The 26254-nt window shown below is 45.9% G+C and overlaps 1 protein-coding gene across 1 annotated transcript in view; it reads right to left on the bottom strand.

The window, feature by feature from the left end:
• LOC121580574 (collagen alpha-1(XI) chain-like) overlaps window positions 1–14503 on the bottom strand; it is a 197293-nt gene extending 182790 nt beyond the window's left edge. Inside the window, exon 1 of the mRNA XM_041895525.2 lies at window positions 14082–14503. Coding sequence (XP_041751459.2) covers window positions 14082–14196 — 115 coding nt within the window. The 5' untranslated portion in view covers window positions 14197–14503. The remainder of the gene's footprint in view (window positions 1–14081) is intronic.
• Between the last annotated feature and the right edge of the window lie 11751 nt (window positions 14504–26254).

Below are 26254 nucleotides of genomic sequence, written 5' to 3'. Positions count from 1 at the left end.
CCTTTCAGCTCACACATTACCAGAACTAATAACATCATCTCAGCTCACACATTAGCAGAACTAATAACGTCCTCTCAGCTCACACATTACCAGAAACCACTCTTCTGGGTGCTTGATCTAACTCATCTTTGTTTAGGAAATGGTACTCTTATTTTGTAATGTAAAAGAGGAACCAAGGTCTAAAGAAATGGTCTCAAGACAACATTATGGACAGTCAGGGCTCTGTTTTAACAAACCTAATTCAATGGTAAATCTCAGTGCTGGCGGTAGAGTTATAGATTAATGGGGGTGTCAGAAATACTGTAATTTTGCTATTTTCACAACCGGTATTATGGGTGCAGTAGCTGGCAGTGGCGTGGAAGTGCTGGGCTTCGACGAATAAACAATTTTTGGGTGTGTCGAGGCTTGGCCCCTCACTGGCCAATCAGAACGTGCTACATGCTTACAGTCCATTATGTATTGAGTTGTCATCAACTCCAATTCTAATGTTAGTCTGTTATAGTCTTAGTTCATTAAATAGCCAGCTCCATATTTGCTAAATATGTTGAACATGTTTGCAGTCCACATTGTTCTAATTGCGTTGTTGCATTGATTCAATATGGATATACATTTGTTAAACATAGGCTATAGCATTCACACTGATATAGGGGCTAGGCCTAGTGTAAATTGTAGTCTGGAGATGGACATGCCAGACATAGTCAATAAGCAAGATTAAATTCACTAGGTTATTGATAAGGCATAAAAAGACAGTGTATAATTCTAATCAAATTCGAATGAAAATGAAACAACATCATGTTTTAAATAGGCTATATCTAAATATAGCCACAGGTACCATAATAATACAGACACGGGCAACTTAGACTATGGAGAGTTTTACACACATCCACACTTCTGGCAGCGTCAGAAATGTGTTGCCTTTATCGTGTAGTGTGGCTGGTGTTACGAGACGATCCCGGTGTCCGACAGGACCACGGCCCTACACTGACTAAGCATACAACAATACGATCACTGTGGATAGTCAGATTTATATCATATGTTTACATTTCAACTTTTACACGCTGTGCAAGAAGAACGATTTCCCTAATAATCTTGATTACGTGACACATCTGAAATCAGGCTACCTGATGGGATATCCGCGCACATCCAAAACTTAAAAGCATGATATCATAAATCTATTCATCTCGTTCCATGGCACTGTGTGCACACATATGACTAAATGTCTTTATGCATAACGTTTGCACGTCTATACAAAATACTAGGCTCCTGTCAATTGTTTTTGTTGCCTATGTGCGAGGGCAAAAACCTCCAAAATATTTCCAAGCACTCTTAAGTATACCATTTAAAATCCCTTTACTCAAAGGCTACTTTTGGCTAACGGCCAGGATAAAAATACGCACCTATACGATGCTGCTAAACCAGCCTTGATTAAGGGGAGGGGAGGCTGTGCTTGGTTTTTAATCAAATTAAACGAATAAAAAAAAGAAAAAAAAAAGATATTTGATGGCACAAAAAGCACATCTCTCCTTCCACTGTGCGTCATGGCTGGATAGGCTGCGCTTCTACTCTCAAAATACATGCCATTATCAACTGTTAAGACCTGCTTTTGTGGGTCTGAAAACGTCCCATTAGCGCTGCATGAAATTGTCACTTTTGCGCTTGTTTTTAAAGGGAAAATGTGGTGGACCCTCTGTTAAATTATACAATTCTCTAGGTTTTTGCCATCTAAAAGTCATATTCTTATTAACTTCCAGTGTAGTGAGAGCGGCTTTATCGCAACGCTACGTCGTACCGGCCACATTTTTTGCCTGCTTGAACGGCAGTAGCTTGGATACACATGAAAATATGAAATGACCCCGGAAATTGATAGAACATCGCACAGAGATGCACAAAAAAAATAAAAAATGTAACATTCAAAATGGGTTAATCTTTCCTTTAAGGACACACATCAAATATTTCCACCCCTCCCGCCTCAGCCCAAGCAAGCTGGTGTTAGACAGGTCAATTGCCGAACCTGGCGTTAGGGCTGGAAAAATGCAAGTGCGCCAATTTTTAACATGACGAAATTGAAAACTAACGTGCGTTTGACACTTGCACCTCCTTAGCCACCAGCCGAAAATAGAGCCCTCAGTCTCACTTTACATTCCCATTCCCGTAGCTTTATTACTGCGTTTGTGTAGAGTTTAATGGAATTTTGACATAAAGGAATGACTGGACAGTTCAGCTTAATTTCTCTCCGAGGACCCCAATAAGAGTCCCGCAGTACTCACTGTACTTTAACCCAAACATAACTAATAAAAGTCAAGTTATGAGATAACTTCACGAGAAGTTTTTAAAAAATCTCTCCCCTTCTAGAAAATGCCCCATAAAACCTAAAAAAGTCTCCAGCTCGTCTGTATATTGTCCCGAGTGCTGAGCTACTGGTTCTGAAAAAAAAGAGAATCATGCTGAACCAAAGGCCTCTTTGTGAGCTGGAGAATGCCTTTCTGCATTACTGCATACCTCCAGGGCTCATATATTCCAGATGTGTTGAATTGGCCAGGGCTCGCCCCCCTCTTCTCCCCTCTTCCCTCCATCCCTCCCTCTATCCCTCCCTCCATCCCTCCCCCCTTTCCATCCAAACCACCTCCTCACAGAAGCGCAAAAAAAAAACATGCAATATCCCAAAACCCTTTAGCAGCACTACATAAACATTCTACAGCTTCAAAAAAGCAGCGCATCCTTCAGAGGAGGGAGGCAGAGTGCTATGTGTGACTAGTTTGAGACATCTTGGATACAGCCATCTATCCTTCCGCTCCCCTATGCTGAGTATAAACCATATTCTATATAATGATAAGTGGCAGAAACCCCCATAGAAGGAAAAGGTATTTGACTACAGTTAAATATTACAAGTCCCAGTCACTCATCGGCATGTTGTCTATCTAAACTGGATGTCTTAGAAGTAAACTAACAATCCTCTTCACATATGAATGACAGTCCTCTGCTGCCTGTCTGCTGTCAGGGAGCTGTGATATACCTGACAGTCCTTGTTACGGAGTCTAGTTGATAGGTAATCGACTAGTTGGACTGTTCCCCGGACTCCACGCGTAGGGATTTGTACAAGGCTTAACAAGGCTATTGAACTGAACATTGGTGTCTGTCTTTATTCCTTAATCCAACATATCATACAGAAACATGGTATCAGAAGTGGCTCGGAAAACACACGTTTGTTATTTTTGTAGCTAAGTACAGTATAGGCGCAGTTACGTTCCATATGCGAACACAAGCTGTTTCCTACTCACAACACTGATCAACTCGTGTTAGCTGGCTAGCTAGCATCACTACCTACCTCCATGACTGAAGACAAAGAAATCTCCTATTCCATTGCTATGGCAGCGAACATTCCGCCACCAAATCACATGGTTCTCACAGGGGACTGGAATACTAATTGGGACAACTTCAGGGATGAATTCGAGGACTATGCGCTGGCGACCGGTCTACATGAGAAACCCAACGAGGTACAAGCGGCAACTCTGAGGAGTTTAATGGGCAGCGAATGCAGGCATATCTACCGGCACAATCTCACCCTCACGGCACGACAACAGTGTGATGCAAAGGCTATATTGGATGCATTGGGGAATTACTTCAAACCCGCCAGAAACGTAATTTACGAGCGGTTCGTTTTGGAAGCTGCAAACAGGAAGAGGGTGAGTCAGTACACAACTTTGTAACCCGTTTGAGAGAGAAATCCGCCACTTGTGAATACGGGGGATTGAAAGATGAACTGATTCGTGACAAAATAGTACTGGGAATTGCAAATGAGAATACGCGCCGGCGTCTACTGAGAGAGAGAGGCTTAACATTAGTAACTGCCATCGAAATGTGCCGCACTGCTGAAGTCACTGACATGAGAATGAGAGCAATGGAAACGGAAACCCCACGCTCCGACGTTGATACTGTTCACGCTGTTGCTAGGCAGACATTCAGACAAAACCAATCGAGGCAGAGTAATTCACCACGAACGGTGAACACAGAGAGCCCCGTAGCATGTAAATACTGTGGGAATACACACACACGTGGCAAAAGAGCACTGCCCGGCCTATGGAAAACCATGCAGAGCTTGTGGAACTAATAATCACTTTGCAAAAGTGTGTCTCAAAAGCAAAAGAAGGGTGAGTGAGGGCAAGATTCACTGTGTTGATGATGTTACTCAATGTTCAGAGCTGAACAGTGAAAGTGACATTTACATGCATGAATCCATTGGGGCTGTACACTCAAGAGGGAAGAAATGGTTTGTGACACTACGATTACACAACAAGCAACAACAATGTCAACTGGATTCGGGTGCTACATGCAACGTAATGAGCTACAAAGACAAAATCAATCTGGCACCTGACACACATCTATTTCCCAGCGATACTAGACTAAAGCTGTACTCAGGAGAACTAATGAGCTCTATGGGCACCTTTGAGACCGAATGTGTTATTCGGGGACGCAAACACAAGCTGGAGTTCGAGATTGTGAAAACCAGTCAAAATCCTCTCCTCTCAGGCTCTACATGCGAACGCCTGGGACTGATGCAGTTCACTGTACCAAATGACCTGCACATTGTGGATCATGTCCAGCATGGACCCCTGTCCAAAGAACAACTACTCAGCAGATATGACGATGTATTCAACATGCCCGTTGAATCAGTGCCTGGGGAGGTACACTTTGAAGTGGATGAGAGCATTACTCCAGTCCAGTGTGCTCCTCGCAATGTGCCCATTGCAATGAAAGTGGCTGTGAAGGCCCAGCTGGACAAGTACGAGGCCGATGGCCACATGACATCTGTGACTGAACCAACTGACTGGATCAGCAATATGGTCATAGTGAAAAAACCAGAGAAGCTGAGGGTCTGCATCGACCCAAAGCATCTGAACCAAGCACTGAAACGATCCCACTACATCATGCCGACACTAGAGGATGTCCTCTATAAGCTTCCCAAGGCCAGGATTTTCACCTTGGTGGATGCCCGAGATGCATTCCTTCAATGCAAGCTGGACGAAGAAAGCAGATTCATGACTACCTTCTGGACCCCTGGGGTCGGAAACGCTGGCTCAAGCTCCCGTTTGGTGTCTCAGTGGCGCCTGAGGTATACCAACGCAAGCAGCACGAGTTACTGGCTGGGCTCAAGGGCATTGAACCCATCGCCGATGATATCCTGATCGTAGGCTGTGGTGAAACAGACGAAGAAGCAGAACGCGACCACGATGTGAAGCTCCTGGCACTGATGGAGCGCTGCCGATCAGTTAAGCTTCGTCTTGGCCTGAAGAAGCTGCAGTTCAAGGTGAAAGACGTCCACTTCCATGGCCACATTCTCTCTGCAAAAGGCCTGAAGCCGGACCCAGACAAGGTCCAAGCGATCCTCGACATGCCAAACCCGTCTGATGCAAAAGGAGTACAGCGTCTCATCGGCTTTGCAAACTATCTTGCAAAGTTCATGCCACACCTATCAGCAGTCTGTGAGCCTCTGCGCCGGTTGCTGGACAAAGACACACCATGGCACTGGCTACCCAAGCACGAGGCCGCAGTGCAGGAGATGAAATCTCTGGCTTCATCCATGCCAGTGTTGCGCTACTACGACGTCACGAAGCCTGTCACAATCCAGAGCGACTCTAGCCAAAGGGGACTTGGATGCTGCCTTATGCAGGAAGGCCAGCCCGTTGCGTTTGCCTCGAGAGCGCTCACCCCCACCGAACAAAACTATGCACAAATTGAGAAAGAGTGCCTCAGCATCGTCTTCTCCTGCCAGCGATTCCATCACTACTTATATGGTCGAGAGCTGGTCACCGCTGAAACTGACCACAAACCACTCATTGCCATATTCAGTAAACCTCTCCTCAACGCGCCCAAGAGGCTTCAAAGTATGCTCCTGACTCTGCAAAACTACAGCCTGAAGGTCATTTACAAGCCAGGACCTGAGATGTACATCAGCGACACACTGAGCAGGGCAACAGCACAATGTACAGGTAGAGGCACTGCCTATCAGCGGCAGGCCATCTGCTCGCTACAGCAGGAACAACAAGATGTTCAACAGATCAATCAGGCAGACTACTTAAACGTGACAGATCACCGCCTAGCCCAGATCAGGCAACATACTGACAAGGACGAACACCTACAGTCACTGAAGTCCATGGCTCTAGCAGGTTGGCCATATCTGAAAGAGGAGACACCTTTCACAGTGAGAGAATACTGGACCTTTCGAGATGAGATCAGTGTGCAAAATGGCGTCTTGTTCAGAGGTCAGAAGGTCATTATTCCCAAATCACTACGTACAGAGATGCTTACCCGCATACACTCCAGTCACGTCGGAGGTGACGCATGCTACCGTCAGGCTCGTGAAACATTATACTGGCCAAACATGCAAGCAGAAATTAAAGACTTTGTCAGCAACTGTACCACATGCAACGAGTACGCTCATGAACAGCAAAAGGAAACCATGATGTCACACGAACTGCCCACAAGGGCCTGGCAAATCATCAGCATGGACTTATTCAGCCACAGACAAAAGGACTATCTTCTCCTCGTTGATCATTACTCTGACTTTTGGGAAATTGAACTGCTCCCTGACTTGTCCGCAGAGACGGTCATAAAGCGCTGCAAGGCGCAGTTTGCAAGGCAAGGTCAGCCTGACAAGGTAATCACGGACAATGGCCCACAATTCACTGCACAGTTCAAGCGTTTCGCCTCAGAATGGGAGTTTGACCACGTGACCTCCTCTCCAAGACACCCAAAAGCAAATGGCAAGGCAGAATCAGCTGTCAAGATTGCAAAAAACCTGTTAAGCAGGGCCTTGCGCGACAGCAACGACCCATGGAAAGCGATCTTACAGTGGAGGAACACACCCACCGAAAACATGGACAGCAGCCCAGCACAACGCCTTCTGTCCAGACGTATGAAGACTACTATCCCCGTAGCTAACAAGCTACTTGAGCCCTGCGTCATGGTTGGCGTCACGGACAAACTGCGTCACAGAAAGCAGCTCGCTAAGTGCTTCTACGACCGGACTGCTCGAGACCTACCAGAGCTGGAGGTGGGTGAAACTATAAGGATGAAACCGCTGCCGGGAGACCACACAGGACTTTGGAGGCTGGGCACATGCCTACAGAGAGTTGCACCACGTTCTTACCTGGTGGATGTTGGTGGCTCCCTCTATCGTCGCAATCGGGTGGATCTGCGCGTAGCAGAGCAGACAAACCAGAACATGCCATACACTCACTTAGATGAGCTGGATCACAGTCCAGGCCTAAGGGTAAGGGGGTGCAGAATTGAGACATGAGCCAACTGAAGGTGAAGCTTCTACCCCACCAAACTCTCCAGCTCGTGGCCCTAATCCTACCCCTGTCAGAGCCAATACTTACTCACGGGTGGGTCGGCTGTGCAAGCCACCGGACAGGCTTACTCTGTAAGCAAGAGACTTAACTTGTTGTCTGTTAATTTAAAAAAGGAAGATGACAGCTGAAGTAAAAAGAAAATGTCATGCTTTTCAATTGTTATGACTTGACTGTTAAGAACGCAATGTTATGCCGTTATGTTTGCACTTTCTATTGAAAAGGATGATGTTACGGAGTCTAGTTGATAGGTAATCGACTAGTTGGACTGTTCCCCGGACTCCACGCGTAGGGATTTGTACAAGGCTTAACAAGGCTATTGAACTGAACATTGGTGTCTGTCTTTATTCCTTAATCCAACATATCATACAGAAACAGTCCTCTGCTGCCTGTCTGCTGTCAGGGAGCTGTGATATACCTGACAGTCCTCTGCCGCCTGTCTGCTGTCAGGGAGCTGTGATATACCTGACAGTCCTCTGCTGCCTGTCTGCTGTCATAGACCTGTGATATACCTGACAGTCCTCTGCTGCCTGTCTGCTGTCAGGGAGCTGTGATATACCTGACAGTCCTCTGCCGCCTGTCTGCTGTCAGGGAGCTGTGATATACCTGACAGTCCTCTGCCGCCTGTCTGCTGTCAGGGAGCTGTGATATACCTGACAGTCCTCTGCCGCCTGTCTGCTGTCATAGACCTGTGATATACCTGACAGTCCTCTGCCGCCTGTCTGCTGTCAGGGAGCTGTGATATACCTGACAGTCCTCTGCTGCCTGTCTGCTGTCAGGGAGCTGTGATATACCTGACAGTCCTCTGCTGCCTGTCTGCTGTCAGGGAGCTGTGATATACCTGACAGTCCTCTGCTGCCTGTCTGCTGTCAGGGACCTGTGATATACCTGACAGTCCTCTGCTGCCTGTCTGCTGTCAGGGAGCTGTGATATACCTGACAGTCCTCTGCTGCCTGTCTGCTGTCAGGGAGCTGTGATATACCTGACAGTCCTCTGCTGCCTGTCTTCTGTCAGGGAGCTGTGATATACCTGACAGTCCTCTGCTGCCTGTCTGCTGTCAGGGAGCTGTGATATACCTGACAGTCCTCTGCTGCCTGTCTGCTGTCATAGACCTGTGATATACCTGACAGTCCTCTGCTGCCTGTCTGCTGTCAGGGAGCTGTGATATACCTGACAGTCCTCTGCCGCCTGTCTGCTGTCAGGAGCTGTGATATACCTGACAGTCCTCTGCTGCCTGTCTGCTGTCAGGGAGCTGTGATATACCTGACAGTCCTCTGCTGCCTGTCTGCTGTCAGGGAGCTGTGATATACCTGAAAGTCCTCTGCTGCCTGTCTGCTGTCAGGGAGCTGTGATATACCTGACAGTCCTCTGCTGCCTGTCTGCTGTCAGGGAGCTGTGATATACCTGACAGTCCTCTGCTGCCTGTCTGCTGTCAGGGAGCTGTGATATACCTGACAGTCCTCTGCTGCCTGTCTGCTGTCAGGGAGCTGTGATATACCTGACAGTCCTCTGCTGCCTGTCTGCTGTCAGGGAGCTGTAATATACCTGACAGTCCTCTGCTGCCTGTCTGCTGTCAGGGAGCTGTGATATACCTGACAGTCCTCTGCTGCCTGTCTGCTGTCAGGGAGCTGTGATATACCTGACAGTCCTCTGCTGCCTGTCTGCTGTCAGGGAGCTGTGATATACCTGACAGTCCTCTGCTGCCTGTCTGCTGTCAGGGAGCTGTGATATACCTGACAGTCCTCTGCTGCCTGTCTGCTGTCAGGGAGCTGTGATATACCTGACAGTCCTCTGCCGCCTGTCTGCTGTCAGGGAGCTGTGATATACCTGACAGTCCTCTGCCGCCTGTCTGCTGTCAGGGAGCTGTGATATACCTGACAGTCCTCTGCTGCCTGTCTGCTGTCAGGGAGCTGTGATATACCTGACAGTCCTCTGCCGCCTGTCTGCTGTCAGGGAGCTGTGATATACCTGACAGTCCTCTGCTGCCTGTCTGCTGTGATATACTTTCTGTCTGCTTCCCAAATGGCACCCTATTCCCTACATAGTGCACTACTTTTGACCAGAGCCAAATGGCACCCTATTCCCTATATAGTGCACTACTTTAGACCAGAGCCAAATGGCACCCTATTCCCTATATAGTGCACTACTTTTGACCAGAGCCAAATGGCACCCCTATTCCCTACATAGTGCACTACTTTTGACCAGAGCCAAATGGCACCCCTATTCCCTACACAGTGCACTACTTTTGACCAGAGCCAAATGGCACCCCTATTCCCTACACAGTGCACTACTTTTGACCAGAGCCAAATGGCACCCCTATTCCCTACACAGTGCACTACTTTTGACCAGAGCCAAATGGCACCCCTATTCCCTACACAGTGCACTACTTTTGACCAGAGCCAAATGGCACCCCTATTCCCTACATAGTGCACTACTGTATGTAGGGCATAGGGTGCCATTTGGGATGCAGACCACTGTGTGTCATGTTAACAGGCCTGAGACACTGCTAAGGGAGAGCTGAGAAGCACATTTCTCTCCAGGCTGAAGAAACCAAACGGAGCACGTGCGGACACGCGATACATCTGGTAGAGACATTTGAGACAAGCCGTTTACCACAGCAGCAATACAGTTCTCAAACTATAACCTTAAACAGAACAGTCTTGGGTTGGTTCTTGTCACACTTTCAGTGTTGGACTGCTATGATTGTTAACACTTTCAGTGTTCAAATGCTATTTTGGATAAAGCCGTAAAGGAAAAGTATCCCCTTCAGGTTGAGACTAAATGAATGAAATCACAGTCTGGAAGTATCTCTTTCCACTTTGCTTTCCTACCAAAGAGTGATACTCAAATGTTGCTTGCCTTTGGTGATTAACTTTGCCTTTAGGCTCTGTGGCTTTGGGGCTCCTTGGGTTGGTGTAACTAACATCATGAGAAGTAGGCTATAATCTCTCTGTGCTGTTTCTTGTCACCACCATCTATCCAGAGTTGGCAGCATAAATAGCAATTACAGTGTCCTGGAAAGCCTGTAAATGTTTGCTAGTCACATTATGCAATTCTGGCTGTTTAAACATCACACACATAGGAGGAGGAGGAGGAGGAGGAGGAGGAGGATGAGGAGGAGGAGGAGGAGGAGGATGAGGAGGAGGAGGAGGAGGAGGAGGAGGAGGAGGAGGAGGAGGAGGAGGATAGATGGGCGATGAGGGGCAAGCCATGCCCGTGTGGTAGCGTGGTATTCCATTATGGATGGGTATCTAGTTCAACAGGCTATCTGGAATAATGTCTCCAAATGATAAAATTGTTAGTCATCTACAATGTATTCAAAGGGAGGGTGAGGGGTGGAAAGAGAAGGGCGGAGTTTGGGGGGGGAGGGTTGGGTGCACAGGACATTCCAACCACAGGAACTGTCCAGACAGAAGGCATATCATCCTGGCTAGAGGAAGTTGTGGTCACCAAATCGTAGATATCAGCTGACATCACAGACAGACGCCCCATTTCACCCAAGATGGAACCTTACATGGACGGAACCTCTTTAGAAATAACAGCTAGACTGTAAATGTAAGGTACTGTTTGGGTTCTGCAAGTCGCTCTGGATAAGAGCGTCTGCTGAATGACGTAAACGTAAGTGACGCAAATGTTCTGTAGTCAATCAATATCTTGATTAGGTGATGTAATTCAACCTGGGCTACTGTGACATGTGTGGGCATCGAATCAGCAAAGGCAAACAAATGGTAAGTTAAAACGCCTGTAGACACAATGATAGACCCATAGATTCATGGCACCCCTTCCCAAAACCTCTGGGTAGATTTGATGTGCTTAGAATACATTCCACTCCCTCATCCAATCATATCATATAGGCATGGTTCTGCCATTGATGTTGACTTGCTGCCTTAGCTCACAATATCAAAGTAAACTAAACAGAATCAACACATACATAACAGCAGAGACTAACCAATATTAATTTCATAATATCCACAATCAAGGGAAATAAGCAATCATCCTGATCCAGATATACTGTAGGCTAGTTTAAAGGGGGTTGAAGAGGGAGTTAGACACAGATTAGATAACTATTTCCATCAACACCCCTTATTGGGCTTAGTGGTAACCAGGGTGGAGTGGAGACTTATTGGGCTTAGTGGTAACCAGGGTGGAGTGGAGACTTATTGGGCTCAGTGGTAACCAGGGTGGAGTGGAGACTTATTGGGCTTAGTGGTAACCAGGGTGGAGTGGAGACTTATTGGGCTTAGTGGTAACCAGGGTGGAGTGGAGACTTATTGGGCTCAGTGGTAACCAGGGTGGAGTGGAGACTTATTGGGCTTAGTGGTAACCAGGGTGGAGTGGAGACTTATTGGGCTCAGTGGTAACCAGGGTGGAGTGGAGACTTATTGGGCTCAGTGGTAACCAGGGTGGAGTGGAGACTTATTGGGCTTAGTGGTAACCAGGGTGGAGTGGAGACTTATTGGGCTCAGTGGTAACCAGGGTGGAGTGGAGACTTATTGGGCTTAGTGGTAACCAGGGTGGAGTGGAGACTTATTGGGCTCAGTGGTAACCAGGGTGGAGTGGAGACTTATTGGGCTTAGTGGTAACCAGGGTGGAGTGGAGACTTATTGGGCTCAGTGGTAACCAGGGTGGAGTGGAGACTTATTGGGCTCAGTGGTAACCAGGGTGGAGTGGAGACTTACTGGGCTTAGTGGTAACCAGGGTGGAGTGGAGACTTATTGGGCTTAGTGGTAACCAGGGTGGAGTGGAGACTTATTGGGCTTAGTGGTAACCAGGGTGGAGTGGAGACTTATTGGGCTTAGTGGTAACCAGGGTGGAGTGGAGACTTATTGGGCTTAGTGGTAACCAGGGTGGAGTGGAGACTTATTGGGCTTAGTGGTAACCAGGGTGGAGTGGAGACTTATTGGGCTTAGTGGTAACCAGGGTGGAGTGGAGACTTATTGGGCTTAGTGGTAACCAGGGTGGAGTGGAGACTTATTGGGCTTAGTGGTAACCAGGGTGGAGTGGAGACTTATTGGGCTTAGTGGTAACCAGGGTGGAGTGGAGACTTATTGGGCTTAGTGGTAACCAGGGTGGAGTGGAGACTTATTGGGCTTAGTGGTAACCAGGGTGGAGTGGAGACTTATTGGGCTTAGTGGTAACCAGGGTGGAGTGGAGACTTATTGGGCTTAGTGGTAACCAGGGTGGAGTGGAGACTTATTGGGCTTAGTGGTAACCAGGGTGGAGTGGAGTCTTATTGGGCTTAGTGGTAACCAGGGTGGAGTGGAGACTTATTGGGCTTAGTGGTAACCAGGGTGGAGTGGAGACTTATTGGGCTTAGTGGTAACCAGGGTGGAGTGGAGACTTATTGGGCTTAGTGGTAACCAGGGTGGAGTGGAGACTTATTGGGCTTAGTGGTAACCAGGGTGGAGTGGAGACTTATTGGGCTTAGTGGTAACCAGGGTGTAGTGGAGAAACTGTGTTTTCTACTTCTGGCCTCTATATGTATTTCACTCCTACAATATATTATAGAGAGAGCATCGCCCCATAGACGACAGTACTGCCTATAAGCAGCAGCATATTATCTTGTGGAACAACAGTGCCTCATACCGTTTGTGTGAACAGCCTATGAATCACTTTAAAATATCCTGAAACCATATAGGAAAATACCTTAAAAAATAGTCAAATTGAGTGAATTGATACAGAATGCTAAATGCACATCGAGGATGTCACGGTGGTATAGCATATTATTGACAGAGACTTTGGAATAGTATGGCGTTAAAATGTATACAAATATTTTTTGGCAAGATAAAATAGGTCAAATCAATTGATACGTTTCAAAACCAGCATATAGTTCCAGTTAATAATTAATGTGTGGAAAGTTATAACAAATCTGTCTCAGTTTTAAACCACCGAGCGGCTACGGCTGCTGTGCCGTCTGCCAAACTCTACACACTCATGCGTAAAAGTCGTGGCCGTCCGTATTACGCGGTTCCATTGGAAAGGTGGGGATAGTCTTATCAATACTCTGACCTTACCTATCAAAACAACGCAAAAAACCTGTAGCTATGCAATGGCTAGAGGATTCTATAGCCAAAGTGTGAGATTGCTACCTCAACCCTATGGAATCCCTCTCTCGATAGCTGTGTCCACATACAGCGGACCACGGGGACACACAAAGACTATTTGTCTGCCTAAACCATTTAACACATTCGCACGAGAGCGTCCTGGGCGCAGTTAGATGGGTAGTGCCGCAACAACAGAATGTCACGTACGAGCCGCTATTTTGGGGTATCACGATGGGAGCGGAGCGATATCATCTGGAGGCCGTTCGAGCGCACCTGTATGAATATCGCTGGTGTTTACCGCTGAAGGGCCGTAGCATCACTGGCTGGAATGTAGGCTAACGAGAGGATTTCACATCGCAATTTACACACACACAAATTATAAAAAAGGGTGGCACTGGCCATATTTGGAACATTCTTATATTTGATCATGGATTCACATGTGGTGACACTTAAGTCATGCATTTTAGACACTGGCATGACATTAGTTGGCTCCATTTTTCTTTCAGTTTGCTGTCAACCTCAGCAGCACAGCGCAGTGAGTGTGGCACTGGCCTATAGACCTATGTCATCACTTGATAAGCCAACCCCTGAGGCGAAAGGATGCCCCTGCATGTCCCCAAGAAACACCAGGGAGAGTTTGCGAGGTGAACGGTTCAAAGAAACGCGTTCTCCAACGACATATCCTTACCTGCTTGGACATTGACGGCTTGCAGAAGGAAAGTGAGCGTGATGACAGTGGTTAGCGTGGGGTTCAAAAGCCACCTTTTCGTTTTCCACCCTGTGGACCATATTTGCATCTCCATGGTCTCTCACTCAGAGCCCCAAAGCTTGTGAAAAAAACGGGCGACTGTTCAGAACAAAATGTGGGTCCTTTTCCTTCCACAAATCCACAAAAAGAACGGTGTGTTGGTAATTGTTGTTACTACAACAAAGCCATAAGTGAAAAACAGAACTGGTTTCTTCTTTAGAGCCAAACTGGGCCCCTTGCTCCTCTCTCCCTTATCATCAGCCTTTGGACTGAAGGTGGACGGGCTTTCAAGGAAAGTACCGGAGACAGTTCGATTCCTCCAAGAGCCGCGCGCGACGTCTGAAGGGAGGGAGGCTGCAAGAAACTCTGAACCGCGACTAGCAGGAAACTGACATTTGGAACATTTTCCGTTTAGCGAATCACCGGGCTGGAAAGTTGACTCCGGGTCCCGCCTACCATCTGTCGGTCAAGAGTGGCCAGATGTCCTTGGTTACAGAAGGTGTTGGAGCGTTGGTTAGGAGTCGCATCAGTTATCTAATATTCCTCATATCGTATTGTCATATGGAGATGGATGGATGGAGGGAGAGAGGGAGAGACACTGATGCGAAATAACGGCATACATTACAGCACATTACAGTTTTATCTCCAGCACGCACACAATATAATTTATACATTCCACTGCAGTGGTACTGGGGTTTCTTTATAATGTAATTAAATCAATTGCATCTTTATGAATGTAATCAATGTAAATAGCCTAATTTCAATAAAAAAAACAATTCACTCTTTAGCCAACTCTATAAAACAGTCTAAATTATTACTTTAATCGTTACAATGTTATTAATCATCACCCGATTGTAAGGGATGAAGCTATACATAAAAACATGTTAAAGCTGGAGGGTCTTTGGTTGCTAATGTAAATTAAACGGAGGGGTGGTGCATCGAATAGTGATTCCAGGCATTTCCTGAATGAAAGAAAGAATAGGCTGAATACCAATACAATATGGTCAAACTGTGATATCAAAGCTTTAGTGGCCAAAATGAAATGTTTTCCAGATTTTAAAACATTTCCTTCAAAGTAAGAAACTTTGGAAAGCAAGCAGAGAAGAAAGTTAAGATAATTATTGCACAAAAAAAAAAAAGAGCATTGGAACAGAGACTGGAAGCACAGGTGGTAGCTATAGAGCGCTGGGCCGGGTCCCAAATGGGACCATATTTATTTCCCTTGAAGTATCACTGTCAGAGTAATGTGCTTGCCTATCTGAATGTGCAGTTTAGTCCTTAAACGCCCAAACCAGTAGAAACCCACTTTTTTTTCGATGGCCAGAGCTTACTCGTGATGTTGCGCAACGATTTAAGTAAATAAATCATCGTTTTAGTCAAAGTGTGATTTATTTAGGCTTGAAGTGACAAATCCGACCTGCCCACTTCGTGCAAATCAGCTTACGTTTCATTTCAAGGCTTTGTTTTATTTTAATGTTACCACCCACCAGCATGGCATTGTTTATTAATCAGGAACAGCTGCCAAGTTATTACTTTTTGCGACTGAGATGAGCCAAAGAGCCTTGGGTCCACTTGGACCGCCTGAGCCACGGAGCAAATTAAAACAGGGTGTGAAAACGTGTGTTTTTTGCACCTCATCTGTTTTTACCAAAAATTATCATAATCCCATTGGATAATTTGTCAATTTTCACTTATTTTTGAGATAGTCTGTATAAAAAAATGAAATATGTATGATCATTTTATAAATGGTATAATTGCGTGATATGATAGCATTTTGTAAACCTGCTATCACCAGCGGTTTCCATCTGTGGTGAAGTGAAAGATAAGCCAGTGGTTTCCGTCTGGGGTGAAGTCAAAGAAGGCCAGTGGTTTCTATCTGGGGTGAAGTCAAAGATAGGCCAGTGGTTTCCATCTGGGGTGATGTCAAAGAAGGCCAGTGGTTTCCAACTTTTGTGAAGTCAAAGATCGGGCAGTTTTTTCCATCTGTGGTGATGTCAAAGATAGGCCAGTGGTTTCCATCTGGGTTGAAGTCAAAGAAAGCCAATGGTTTCCATCTGGGGTGATGTCAAAGATAGGCCAGTGGTTTCCATCTGTGGTGAAGTCAAAGATAGGCCAGTGGTTTCCATCAGGGGTGAATTAAAAAAGGCCAGTGGTTTCCAACTGTTGTGAAGTCAAAGAAGGCCAGTCTTTTCAATCTGGGGTGAAGTCAAAGAAGACCAGTGGTTTCCATCAGTGGTGAAGTCAAAGAAGGCCAGTTGTTCGATCTGGGGTGAAGTCAAAGATAGGCCAGTGGTTTCCATCTATGGTGAAGTGAAAGATAAACCAGTGGTTTCCGTCTGGGGTGAAGTCAAAGAAGGCCAGTGGTTTCCATCTGGGTTGAAGTCAAAGAAGGGAAGTGGTTTCCATCTGTGGTGAAGTCAAAAAAGAACAGTGGTTCCATCTGTGGTGATGTCAAAGATATGCCAGTGGTTTCCATCTGGGTTGAAGTCAAAGAAGGCCAGTGGTTTCCATCTGTGGTGAAGTCAAAGAAGGCCAGTGACTTCCATCTGTGGTGAAGTCAAAGATAGGCCAGTGGTTTCCAACTGGGGTGAAGTCAAAGATAGGCCAATGGTTTCCATCTGGGGTGAATTCAAAAAGGCCAGTAGTTTCCATCTGTGGTGATGTCAAAGAAGGCCAGAGGTTTCAGTCTGTGGTGAAGTCAAAGATAGGCAAGTGGTTTCCATCTTTGGTGAAGTCAAAGATAGGCCAGTGGTGTCCATCTTTGGTGAAGTCAAAGATAGGCCAGTGGTTTCCATCTGGGGTGAAGTCAAAGAAGGCCAGTGGTTTCTATCTGGGGTGAAGTCAAAGATAGGCCAGTGGTTTCCATCTGTGGTGAAGTCAAAGATTGGCCAGTGATTTCCATCTGGGGAGAAGTTAAAAGGCCATTGGTGTCCATCTGTGGTGAAGTCAAAGACAGGCCAGTGGTTTCCATCTGGGGTGAAGTCAAAGAAGGCCAGTGGTGTCCATCTGTGGTGAAGTCAAAGACAGGCCAGTGGTTTCCATCTGTGGTGAAGTCAAAGAAGGCCAGAGGTTTCCATCTGGGGTGAATTCAAAGACAGGCCAGTGGTTTCCATCTGGGATGAAGTCAAAGATAGGCCAGTGGTTTCCATCTGGGGTGAAGTCAAAGATAGGCCAGTGGTTTCCATCTGTGGTGAAGTCAAAGAAGGCCAGTGGTTTCCATCTGTGGTGAAATCAAAGAAGGCCAGTGGTTTCTATCTGGGGTGAAGTCAAAGATAGGACAGCGGTTTCCATCTTTGGTGAAGTCAAAGAAGGCCAGTGGTTTCCATCTGTGGTGAAGTCAAAGATTGGCCTGTGATTTCCATCTGTGGTGAAGTCAAATATAGGCCAGTGGTTTCCATCTGTGGTGAAGTCAAAGATAGGCCAGTGGTTTCCATCTGTGGTGAAGTCAAAGATAGGCCAGTGGTTTCCATCTGTGGTGAAGTCAAAGATAGGCCAGTGGTTTCCATCTGTGGTGAAGTCAAAGATAGGCCAGTGGTTTCCATCTGTGGTGAAGTCAAAGAAGGCCTATGGTGTCCATCTGTGGTGAAGTCAAAGACAGGCCAGTGGTTTCCATCTGTGGTGAAGTCAAAGAAGGCCAGAGGTTTCCATCTGGGGTGAATTCAAAGACAGGCCAGTGGTTTCCATCTGGGATGAAGTCAAAGATAGGCCAGTGGTTTCCATCTGTGGTGAAGTCAAAGATAGGCCAGTGGTTTCCATCTGGGGTGAAGTCAAAGAAGGCCAGTGGTTTCCATCTGTGGTGAAATCAAAGAAGGCCAGTGGTTTCTATCTGGGGTGAAGTCAAAGATAGGACAGCGGTTTCCATCTTTGGTGAAGTCAAAGAAGGCCAGTGGTTTCCATCTGTGGTGAAGTCAAAGATTGGCCTGTGATTTCCATCTGTGGTGAAGTCAAATATAGGCCAGTGGTTTCCATATGGGGTGAAGTCAAAGAAGGCCAGTGGTTTCCATCTGTGGTGAAATCAAAGAAGGCCAGTGGTTTCTATCTGGGGTGAAGTCAAAGATAGGACAGCGGTTTCCATCTTTGGTGAAGTCAAAGATAGGCCAGTGGTTTCCATCTGTGGTGAAGTCAAATATAGGCCAGTGGTTTCCATCTGGGGTGAAGTCAAAGAAGGCCAGTGGTTTCCATCTGTGGTGAAATCAAAGAAGGCCAGTGGTTTCTATCTGGGGTGAAGTCAAAGATAGGACAGCGGTTTCCATCTTTGGTGAAGTCAAAGATAGGCCAGTGGTTTCCATCTGTGGTGACGTCAAAGATTGGCCTGTGATTTCCATCTGTGGTGAAGTCAAATATAGGCCAGTGGTTTCCATCTGGGGTGAAGTCAAAGACAGGCCAGTGTTTTCCATCTGTGGTGAAGTCAAAGAAGGCCAGAGGTTTCCATCTGTGGTGAAGTCAAAGAAGGCCAGAGGTTTCCGTCTGTGGTGAAGTCAAAGACAGGCCAGTGGTTTCCATCTGGGGTGAAGTCAAAGAAGGCCAGTGGTTTCCATCTGTGGTGAAGTCAAAGATAGGCCAGTGGTTTCCATCTGGGTTGAAGTCAAAGAAGGCCAGTGGTTTCCATCTGTGGTGAAGTCAATGATAGGCCAGTGGTTTCCTTCTGGGATGAAGACATGGGATATAAAAAAAAATCCCACCAGATTTTCCCCAGGTAGTTTCATGTCTGCCTCTCTAATCTCTAGGCTACCTCTCACTCTATACACAGCCGTGCCAGACTTGTTTCGAGCTATGATCTCCTGCGCACCACAGGACTCTGTTAGCTCTATGAGCTAAAGGTTAAAACTTAGGCATCAGCTTGGGGAGCTTTACACAAGCCTTCAAGTCTCAGACAGTTAACTCCTCATCATATGGTCCCCTGTAGCTCAGTTGGTAGAACATGGCGCTTGCAACGCCAGGGTTGTGGGTTTCGTTTCCCACGGGGGGGCAGTATGAAAAATGTATGCACTCACTAACTGTATGTCGCTCTGGATAAGAGCGTCTGCTAAATGACTAAAATGTAAAATATGAGCATGGTTCACCAAACTAACTTACATTGGCAAAGGGCTTTCCCTGCATATCTAGGCCGTATCCCAAATGGCACGCTATTCCCTATGTAGTGCAGTAACTCGACTTGAGCCCTATGGGTCCTACAAACTCAGATGTTTATAGGCGGCAGGTGGCTTAGTGGGTAAGAGCGTTGTGCCAGTAACCGAAAGGTCGCTGGTTCTAATCCCCTGAGCCGACTAGGTGAAAAATCTGTCAATGTGCCCTTGAGCAAGGCACTTAACCCTAATTGCTCCTGTAAGTCGCTCTGGATAAGAGCGTCTGCTAAATGACTAAAAACTAAAACTAAAACATGTTCCACCTGCCCTTCAATAGGTTTGGTGTATTATAAATGAAAAGCTCTGGGGGGGTGTTGGATCTGTAGTGTGACGTGGCAGTCTTACGCCAGCGCTGCCCAGAATGACCTCCTCAGACTGCTAGCTCAGCGATACCCTCCTTCTCCTTCATCACCCGGGGCTAGCGTGTACAGATTCAGCTTGTCTTGGTAAGAGAGGGTCGACAAGGCTAGCAAGGTTTGCTTTCTGATCTGGTAAGCAGGGAAAACGTCAGAGATCCTGCTCATGCTGCTAGCTGGGCTTGCAGCCCAACATAATTACTTTAATTTGAGGACCCCTCCTGTGTTGGCACGCACATGCCTCTACGACCAAACCTCAAAAAATCTGACTCTCTCTCTCTTGGTTAGACGCAATGTGTTTCCAGCACGGTAGACAGAATGTACAGACGGAACAGAGCAGAGGGTAGGGTGGGAAAATTATGAAGTTCTTCTTATAGAATCGTGTAGAATCTACAATTTTTAGCGCGACTTGAGTTTTTGGAACTACTCTCTGTAGTTGAAAGCGTATGATTACAACCAAAGTGTTTGTTTGCCAAGCAGTACCAGGATGGCATTGTATAATTAGTCTATAAAAAGTATCCTTCTTGAACAGGGCTGAACCCCAGCAGCTAAAAACATAAACTTCTAGGAGATATTGTTCACCAGTCGCTCGGTTTTCCTGCTGAAAAGGCTTTCAATTAGTCTCCTTTCAAGTTTCTTAGATAAATAAAAAATCAGTTATTTGCACACACCCCACTCTCTCTCTCTTTCTCCGAGCCAGAGTCTGGATCCTCTTGAGGTTTCTTCCTTCTAAGGAGTTTTTCCTATACTCAGCGAATACTTGCTTTTTGAGGGTCTATGCTGAGTTACTGTAAAGCACAGGAAAAAAGTTGTTCTAAAAATGTCTCTTGTGTTGCGTAGAAAGAGGAGAGCCCTGATCTGGAAACGACGATGCAGGCTCCTGAGTCATGAGATGCAATAAGATAAGTGAAACATTCTTCCACAGGGTTTGAATCATTACTGAGCTGGTACTTCTTCTATAAATCACCAAAGACTCTGCTCTAATGAAGTTGTTTGTTTTATATTTCCCTTTGTAAAGTCTCCTGAGTCATGCACATTCCCTACAGCTAGATGTACTGGTGTCTCTCCCTACACTATATCTAATTCTTTCTCCCCCTTCTCTCAGTAGAGGTACTGGTGTCTCTCCCTACAGCTAGATGTACTTGTGTCCCGCCCTATAACTAGCTGTACTGGTGTCTCTCCCTACATCTAGATGTACTGGTGTCTTTCCCTACAGCTAGATGTACCGGTGTCTCTCCCTACACCGATATGTACTGGTGTCTCTCCCTACAGCTAGATGTACTGGTGTCTCTCCCTACACCTATATGTACTGGTGTTTCTCCCTACACCTATATGTACTGGTGTTTCTCCCTACAGCTAGATGTACTGGGGTCTCTCCCTACAACTAGATGTACTGGTGTCTCTCCCTACAGCTATATGTACTGGTGTCTCTCCCTACACCTATATGTACTGGTGTCTCTCCCTACAACTAGCTGTACTGGTGTCTCTGCTGAGGAATGTGATGGTTTCTCATATTAGTGTTTTATTTTGTATCGTTTTGTAATGTTTTACATTTCTATTATGTGGAAATTGTTAATTGTGTATTTGCAGGGATCCCTTGTAAAAGAGACATTGGTCTCAATGGGACTCCTTGCTAAAATAAAGGTGAAATAAAATACAAAAATAACACAGGTAAGAGCATTACTTAGCTGGTACTCAGAGAGAGCATTACTTAGGTGGTACTCAGAGAGAGCATTACTTAGCTGGTACTCGGAGAGAGCATTACTTAGCTGGTACTCAGAGAGAGCATTACTTAGCTGGTACTCAGAGAGAGCATTACTTAGCTGGTACTCGGAGAGAGCATTACTTAGCTGGTACTCAGAGAGAGCATTACTTAGCTGGTACTCAGAGAGAGCATTACTTAGCTGGTACTCAGAGAGAGCATTACTTAGCTGGTACTCGGAGAGAGCATTACTTAGCTGGTACTCAGAGAGAGCATTACTTAGCTGGTACTCAGAGAGAGTATTAATTAGCTGGTACTCAGAGAGAGCATTACTTAGCTGGTACTCAGAGAGAGCATTACTTAGCTGGTACTCAGAGAAAGTATTAATTAATTGTTGCTCATACAAATCAGTAATAGAGGGAGCTGATAGTTTTATATTTCCCTTCGTCTTAGTGTTTCTGATAGTTTTATATTCCCCTTCGTCTTAGTGTTTCTGATAGTTTTATATTTCCCTTCGTCTTAGTGTTTCTGATAGTTTTATATTTCCCCTTCGTCTTAGTGTTTCTGATAGTTTTATATTTCCCCTTCGTCTTAGTGTTTCTGATAGTTTTATATTTCCCCTTCGTCTTAGTGTTTCTGATAGTTTTATATTTCCCTTCGTCTTGGTGTTTCTGAGGACAATATCTAGTGAATGAAAGCCTAATAAACCTAATGTGGTGATAAAAGGTGGTCGTTACCAGGCTCTTAGCCTCTGATACGTATTACCCCCTTCACTCCCCTTCACCCCCCTTCACTCCCCTTCACTCCCCTTCACCCCCCTTCACCCCCCTTCACCCCCCTTCACTCCCCTTCACTTCCCATCAGCAGACGTTACCTCAAACAGACTGTGTTGCTGCGCTAAATTATCCACTTAAAGAACGGTGTGTGTGTGTGTGTGTGTGTGTGTGTGTGGTTGGAGGGGATAAATACTAGACATTGCAGACTACAAATCTACAGGGGAGGAATGTGTGTGTGTCTGGGCATGCTCGTTATGTTTGTCTGTTAGAGGCAGGCTACCAGCTACCCAGTGTGTGTGTGTGTGCTACCAGCTGTTTAATAGGACCTGAAAGAAAGCGAGGGGATGTCCTGTCTCTGCTCTCACTGACGTTTTGTAAACTCATCGCTTAGGCTTCTGTTGACAAATCTAGAGTGTAATGGTTTCTATGGGGCTTGAAAAGAGTGTAATGGTTTCTATGGGGCTTGAAGAGAGTGTGATGGTTTCTATGGGGCTTGAAGAGAGTGCAATGGTTTCTATGTGGATTGAGGAGAGAGGAGAGTGTAATGGTTTCTATGGGGCTTGAAGAGAGTGTAATGGTTTCTATGGGGCCTGAAGAGAGTGTAATGGTTTCTATGGGGCTTGAAGAGAGTGTAATGGTTTCTATGTGGTTTGAGGAGAGAGGAGAGTGTAATGGTTTCTATGGGGCTTGAAGAGAGTGTAATGGTTTCTATGGGGCTTGAAGAGAGTGTAATGGTTTCTATGTGGATTGAGGAGAGAGGAGAGTGTAACGGTTTCTATGGGGCTTGAGGAGAGTGTAATGGTTTCTATGTGGATTGAGGAGAGAGGAGAGTGTAATGGTTTCTATGTGGATTGAGGAGAGTGTAATGGTTTATGTGGGGCTTGAAGAGATTGTAATGGTTTCTATGTGGATTGAGGAGAGAGGAGAGTGTAATGGTTTCTATGGGGCTTGAAGAGAGTGTAATGGTTTCTATGGGGCTTGAAGAGAGTGTAATGGTTTCTATGGGGCTTGAAGAGAGTGTAATGGTGTCTTTGGGGCTTGAAGAGAGTGTCATGGTTTCTATGTGGATTGAGGAGAGAGGAGAGTGTAATGGTTTATATGGGGCTTGAAGAGAGTGTAATGGTTTCTATGGGTCTTGAAGAGAGTGTAATGGTTTCTATGGGGCTTGAATAGAGTGTAATGGTTTCTATGGGGCTTGAGGAGAGTGTAATGGTTTCTATGGGGCTTGAAGAGAGTGTAATGGTTTCTATGGGGCTTGAAGAGAGTGTAATGGTTTCTATGGGTCTTGAAGAGAGTGTAATGGTTTCTATGGGGCTTGAAGAGAGTGTAATGGTTTCTATGTGGATTGAGGAGAGAGGAGAGTGTAATGGTTTCTATGGGGCTTGAAGAGAGTGTAATGGTTTCTATGGGGCTTGAAGAGAGTGTAATGGTTTCTATGTGGATTGAGGAGAGAGGAGAGTGTAATGGTTTCTATGGGGCTTGAAGAGAGTGTAATGGTTTCTATGGGGCTTGAAGAGAGTGTAATGGTTTCCATGTGGATTGAGGAGAGAGGAGAGTGTAATGGTTTCTATGGGGCTTGAAGAGAGTGTAATGGTTTCTATGGGGCTTGAAGAGAGTGTAAAGGTTTCTATGGGGCTTGAAGAGAGTGTAATGGTTTCTATGGGGCTTGAAGAGAGTGTAATGGTTTCTATGGGGCTTGAAGAGAGTGTAATGGTTTCTATGGGGCTTCAAGAGAGTGTAATGGTTTCTATGGGGCTTGAAGAGAGTGTAATGGTTTCTATGTGGCTTGAAGAGAGTGTAATGGTTTCTATGGGGCTTGAAGAGAGTGTAATGGTTTCTATGGGGCTTGAAGAGAGTGTAATGGTTTCTATGTGGATTGAGGAGAGAGGAGAGTGTAATGGTTTCTATGGGGCTTGAAGAGAGTGTAATGGTTTCTATGGGGCTTGAAGAGAGTGTAATGGTTTCTATGTGGATTGAGGAGAGAGGAGAGTGTAATGGTTTCTATGGGGCTTGAAGAGAGTGTAATGGTTTCTATGGGGCTTGAATAGAGTGTAATGGTTTCTATGGGGCTTGAGGAGAGTGTAATGGTTTCTATGGGGCTTGAAGAGAGTGTAATGGTTTCTATGGGGCTTGAAGAGAGTGTAATGGTTTCTATGGGTCTTGAAGAGAGTGTAATGGTTTCTATGGGGCTTGAAGAGAGTGTAATGGTTTCTATGTGGATTGAGGAGAGAGGAGAGTGTAATGGTTTATATGGGGCTTGAAGAGAGTGTAATGGTTTCTATGGGGCTTGAAGAGAGTGTAATGGTTTCTATGTGGATTGAGGAGAGAGGAGAGTGTAATGGTTTCTATGGGGCTTGAAGAGAGTGTAATGGTTTCTATGGGGCTTGAAGAGAGTGCAATGGTTTCCATGTGGATTGAGGAGAGAGGAGAGTGTAATGGTTTCTATGGGGCTTGAAGAGAGTGTAATGGTTTCTATGGGGCTTGAAGAGAGTGTAATGGTTTCTATGGGGCTTGAAGAGAGTGTAATGGTTTCTATGGGGCTTGAAGAGAGTGTAATGGTTTCTATGGGGCTTGAAGAGAGTGTAATGGTTTCTATTGGGCTTCAAGAGTGTAATGGTTTCTATGGGGCTTGAAGAGAGTGTAATGGTTTCTATGTGGCTTGAAGAGAGTGTAATGGTTTCTATGGGGCTTGAAGAGAGTGTAATGGTTTCTATGGGGCTTGAAGAGAGTGTAATGGTTTCTATGTGGATTGAGGAGAGAGGAGAGTGTAATGGTTTCTATGGGGCTTGAAGAGAGTGTAATGGTTTCTATGGGGCTTGAAGAGAGTGTAATGGTTTCTATGTGGATTGAGGAGAGAGGAGAGTGTAATGGTTTCTATGGGGCTTGAAGAGAGTGTAATGGTTTCTATGTGGATTGAGGAGAGAGGAGAGTGTAATGGTTTCTATGGGGCTTGAAGAGAGTGTAATGGTTTCTATGTGGATTGAGGAGAGAGGAGAGTGTAATGGTTTCTATGGGGCTTGAAGAGAGTGTAATGGTTTCTATGGGGCTTGAAGAGAGTGCAATGGTTTCTATGTGGATTGAGGAGAGAGGAGAGTGTAATGGTTTCTATGGGGCTTGAAGAGAGTGTAATGGTTTCTATGGGGCTTGATGAGAGTGTAATGGTTTCTATGTGGATTGAGGAGAGTGTAATGGTTTCTATGGGGCTTGAAGAGAGTGTAATGGTTTCTATGGGGCTTGATGAGAGTGTAATGGTTTCTATGTGGATTGAGGAGAGAGGAGAGTGTAATGGTTTCTATGGGGCTTGAAGAGAGTGTAATCGTTTCTATGGGGCTTGAGGAGAGAGGAGAGTGTAATGATTTCTATGGGGCTTGAGGAGAGTGTAATGGTTTCTATGGGGCTTGAGGAGAGAGGAGAGTGTAATGGTTTCTATGTTATACTCTAAACACGCCTCAGATACCATGTGCCTCAAAGACAGCCAAGCCTGGCCAATAGGCTCCTTCAGCTGTGTCACCGTCCGAGCCGAGCACGCCCCCATACAAATCGACAGGGCTGTAGAGGAGCAGGTTGAGAGCTTCAAGTTCCTTGGCGTCCATATCACTAACAAACTATCATGGTTCAAACACACCAAGGCAGTCGTGAAGAGGGCACGAAAACGCCTTTTCCCCCTCAGGAGATTGAAAACATTTGCCATGGCTCCTCAGATACTCAAAAAGTTATAAAGCTGCACCATCGAGAGCACCCTGACTGGTTGAATCACCGCTTGGTATGGCAACTGCTTGGAATCCGACCGCAAGATGCTACAGAGGGTAGTGCGTATGACCCTGTTCATCACTGGGGCCAAGGTTCCTGCCATCCATGACCTCTATACCAGGCGGTGTCAGGGGAAGGCTCTAAAAATCGTTAAAGACTCCAGCCACCCTAGTCATAGACTGTTTTCTATGCTACCGAATGGCAAGCGGTACCGGAGCGCCAAGTCTAGGTCCAAAAGGCTCCTTAACAGCTACTACCCCCAAGCCATTAGACTGCTAAACAGTTAATCAAATGGCTACCTGAACTATTTGCACTGACCTCCTTTTTTACGCTGCTGCTTTATTATCTATGCATAGTCACTTTACCTCTACCCACATGTACATATTACCTAAATTACCTGGAC

The sequence above is a fragment of the Coregonus clupeaformis genome, chromosome 37, assembly GCF_020615455.1.
Source record: "Coregonus clupeaformis isolate EN_2021a chromosome 37, ASM2061545v1, whole genome shotgun sequence".
NCBI lineage: Eukaryota > Metazoa > Chordata > Actinopteri > Salmoniformes > Salmonidae > Coregonus > Coregonus clupeaformis.
This window is presented reverse-complemented; position numbering and strand designations above follow the sequence as displayed.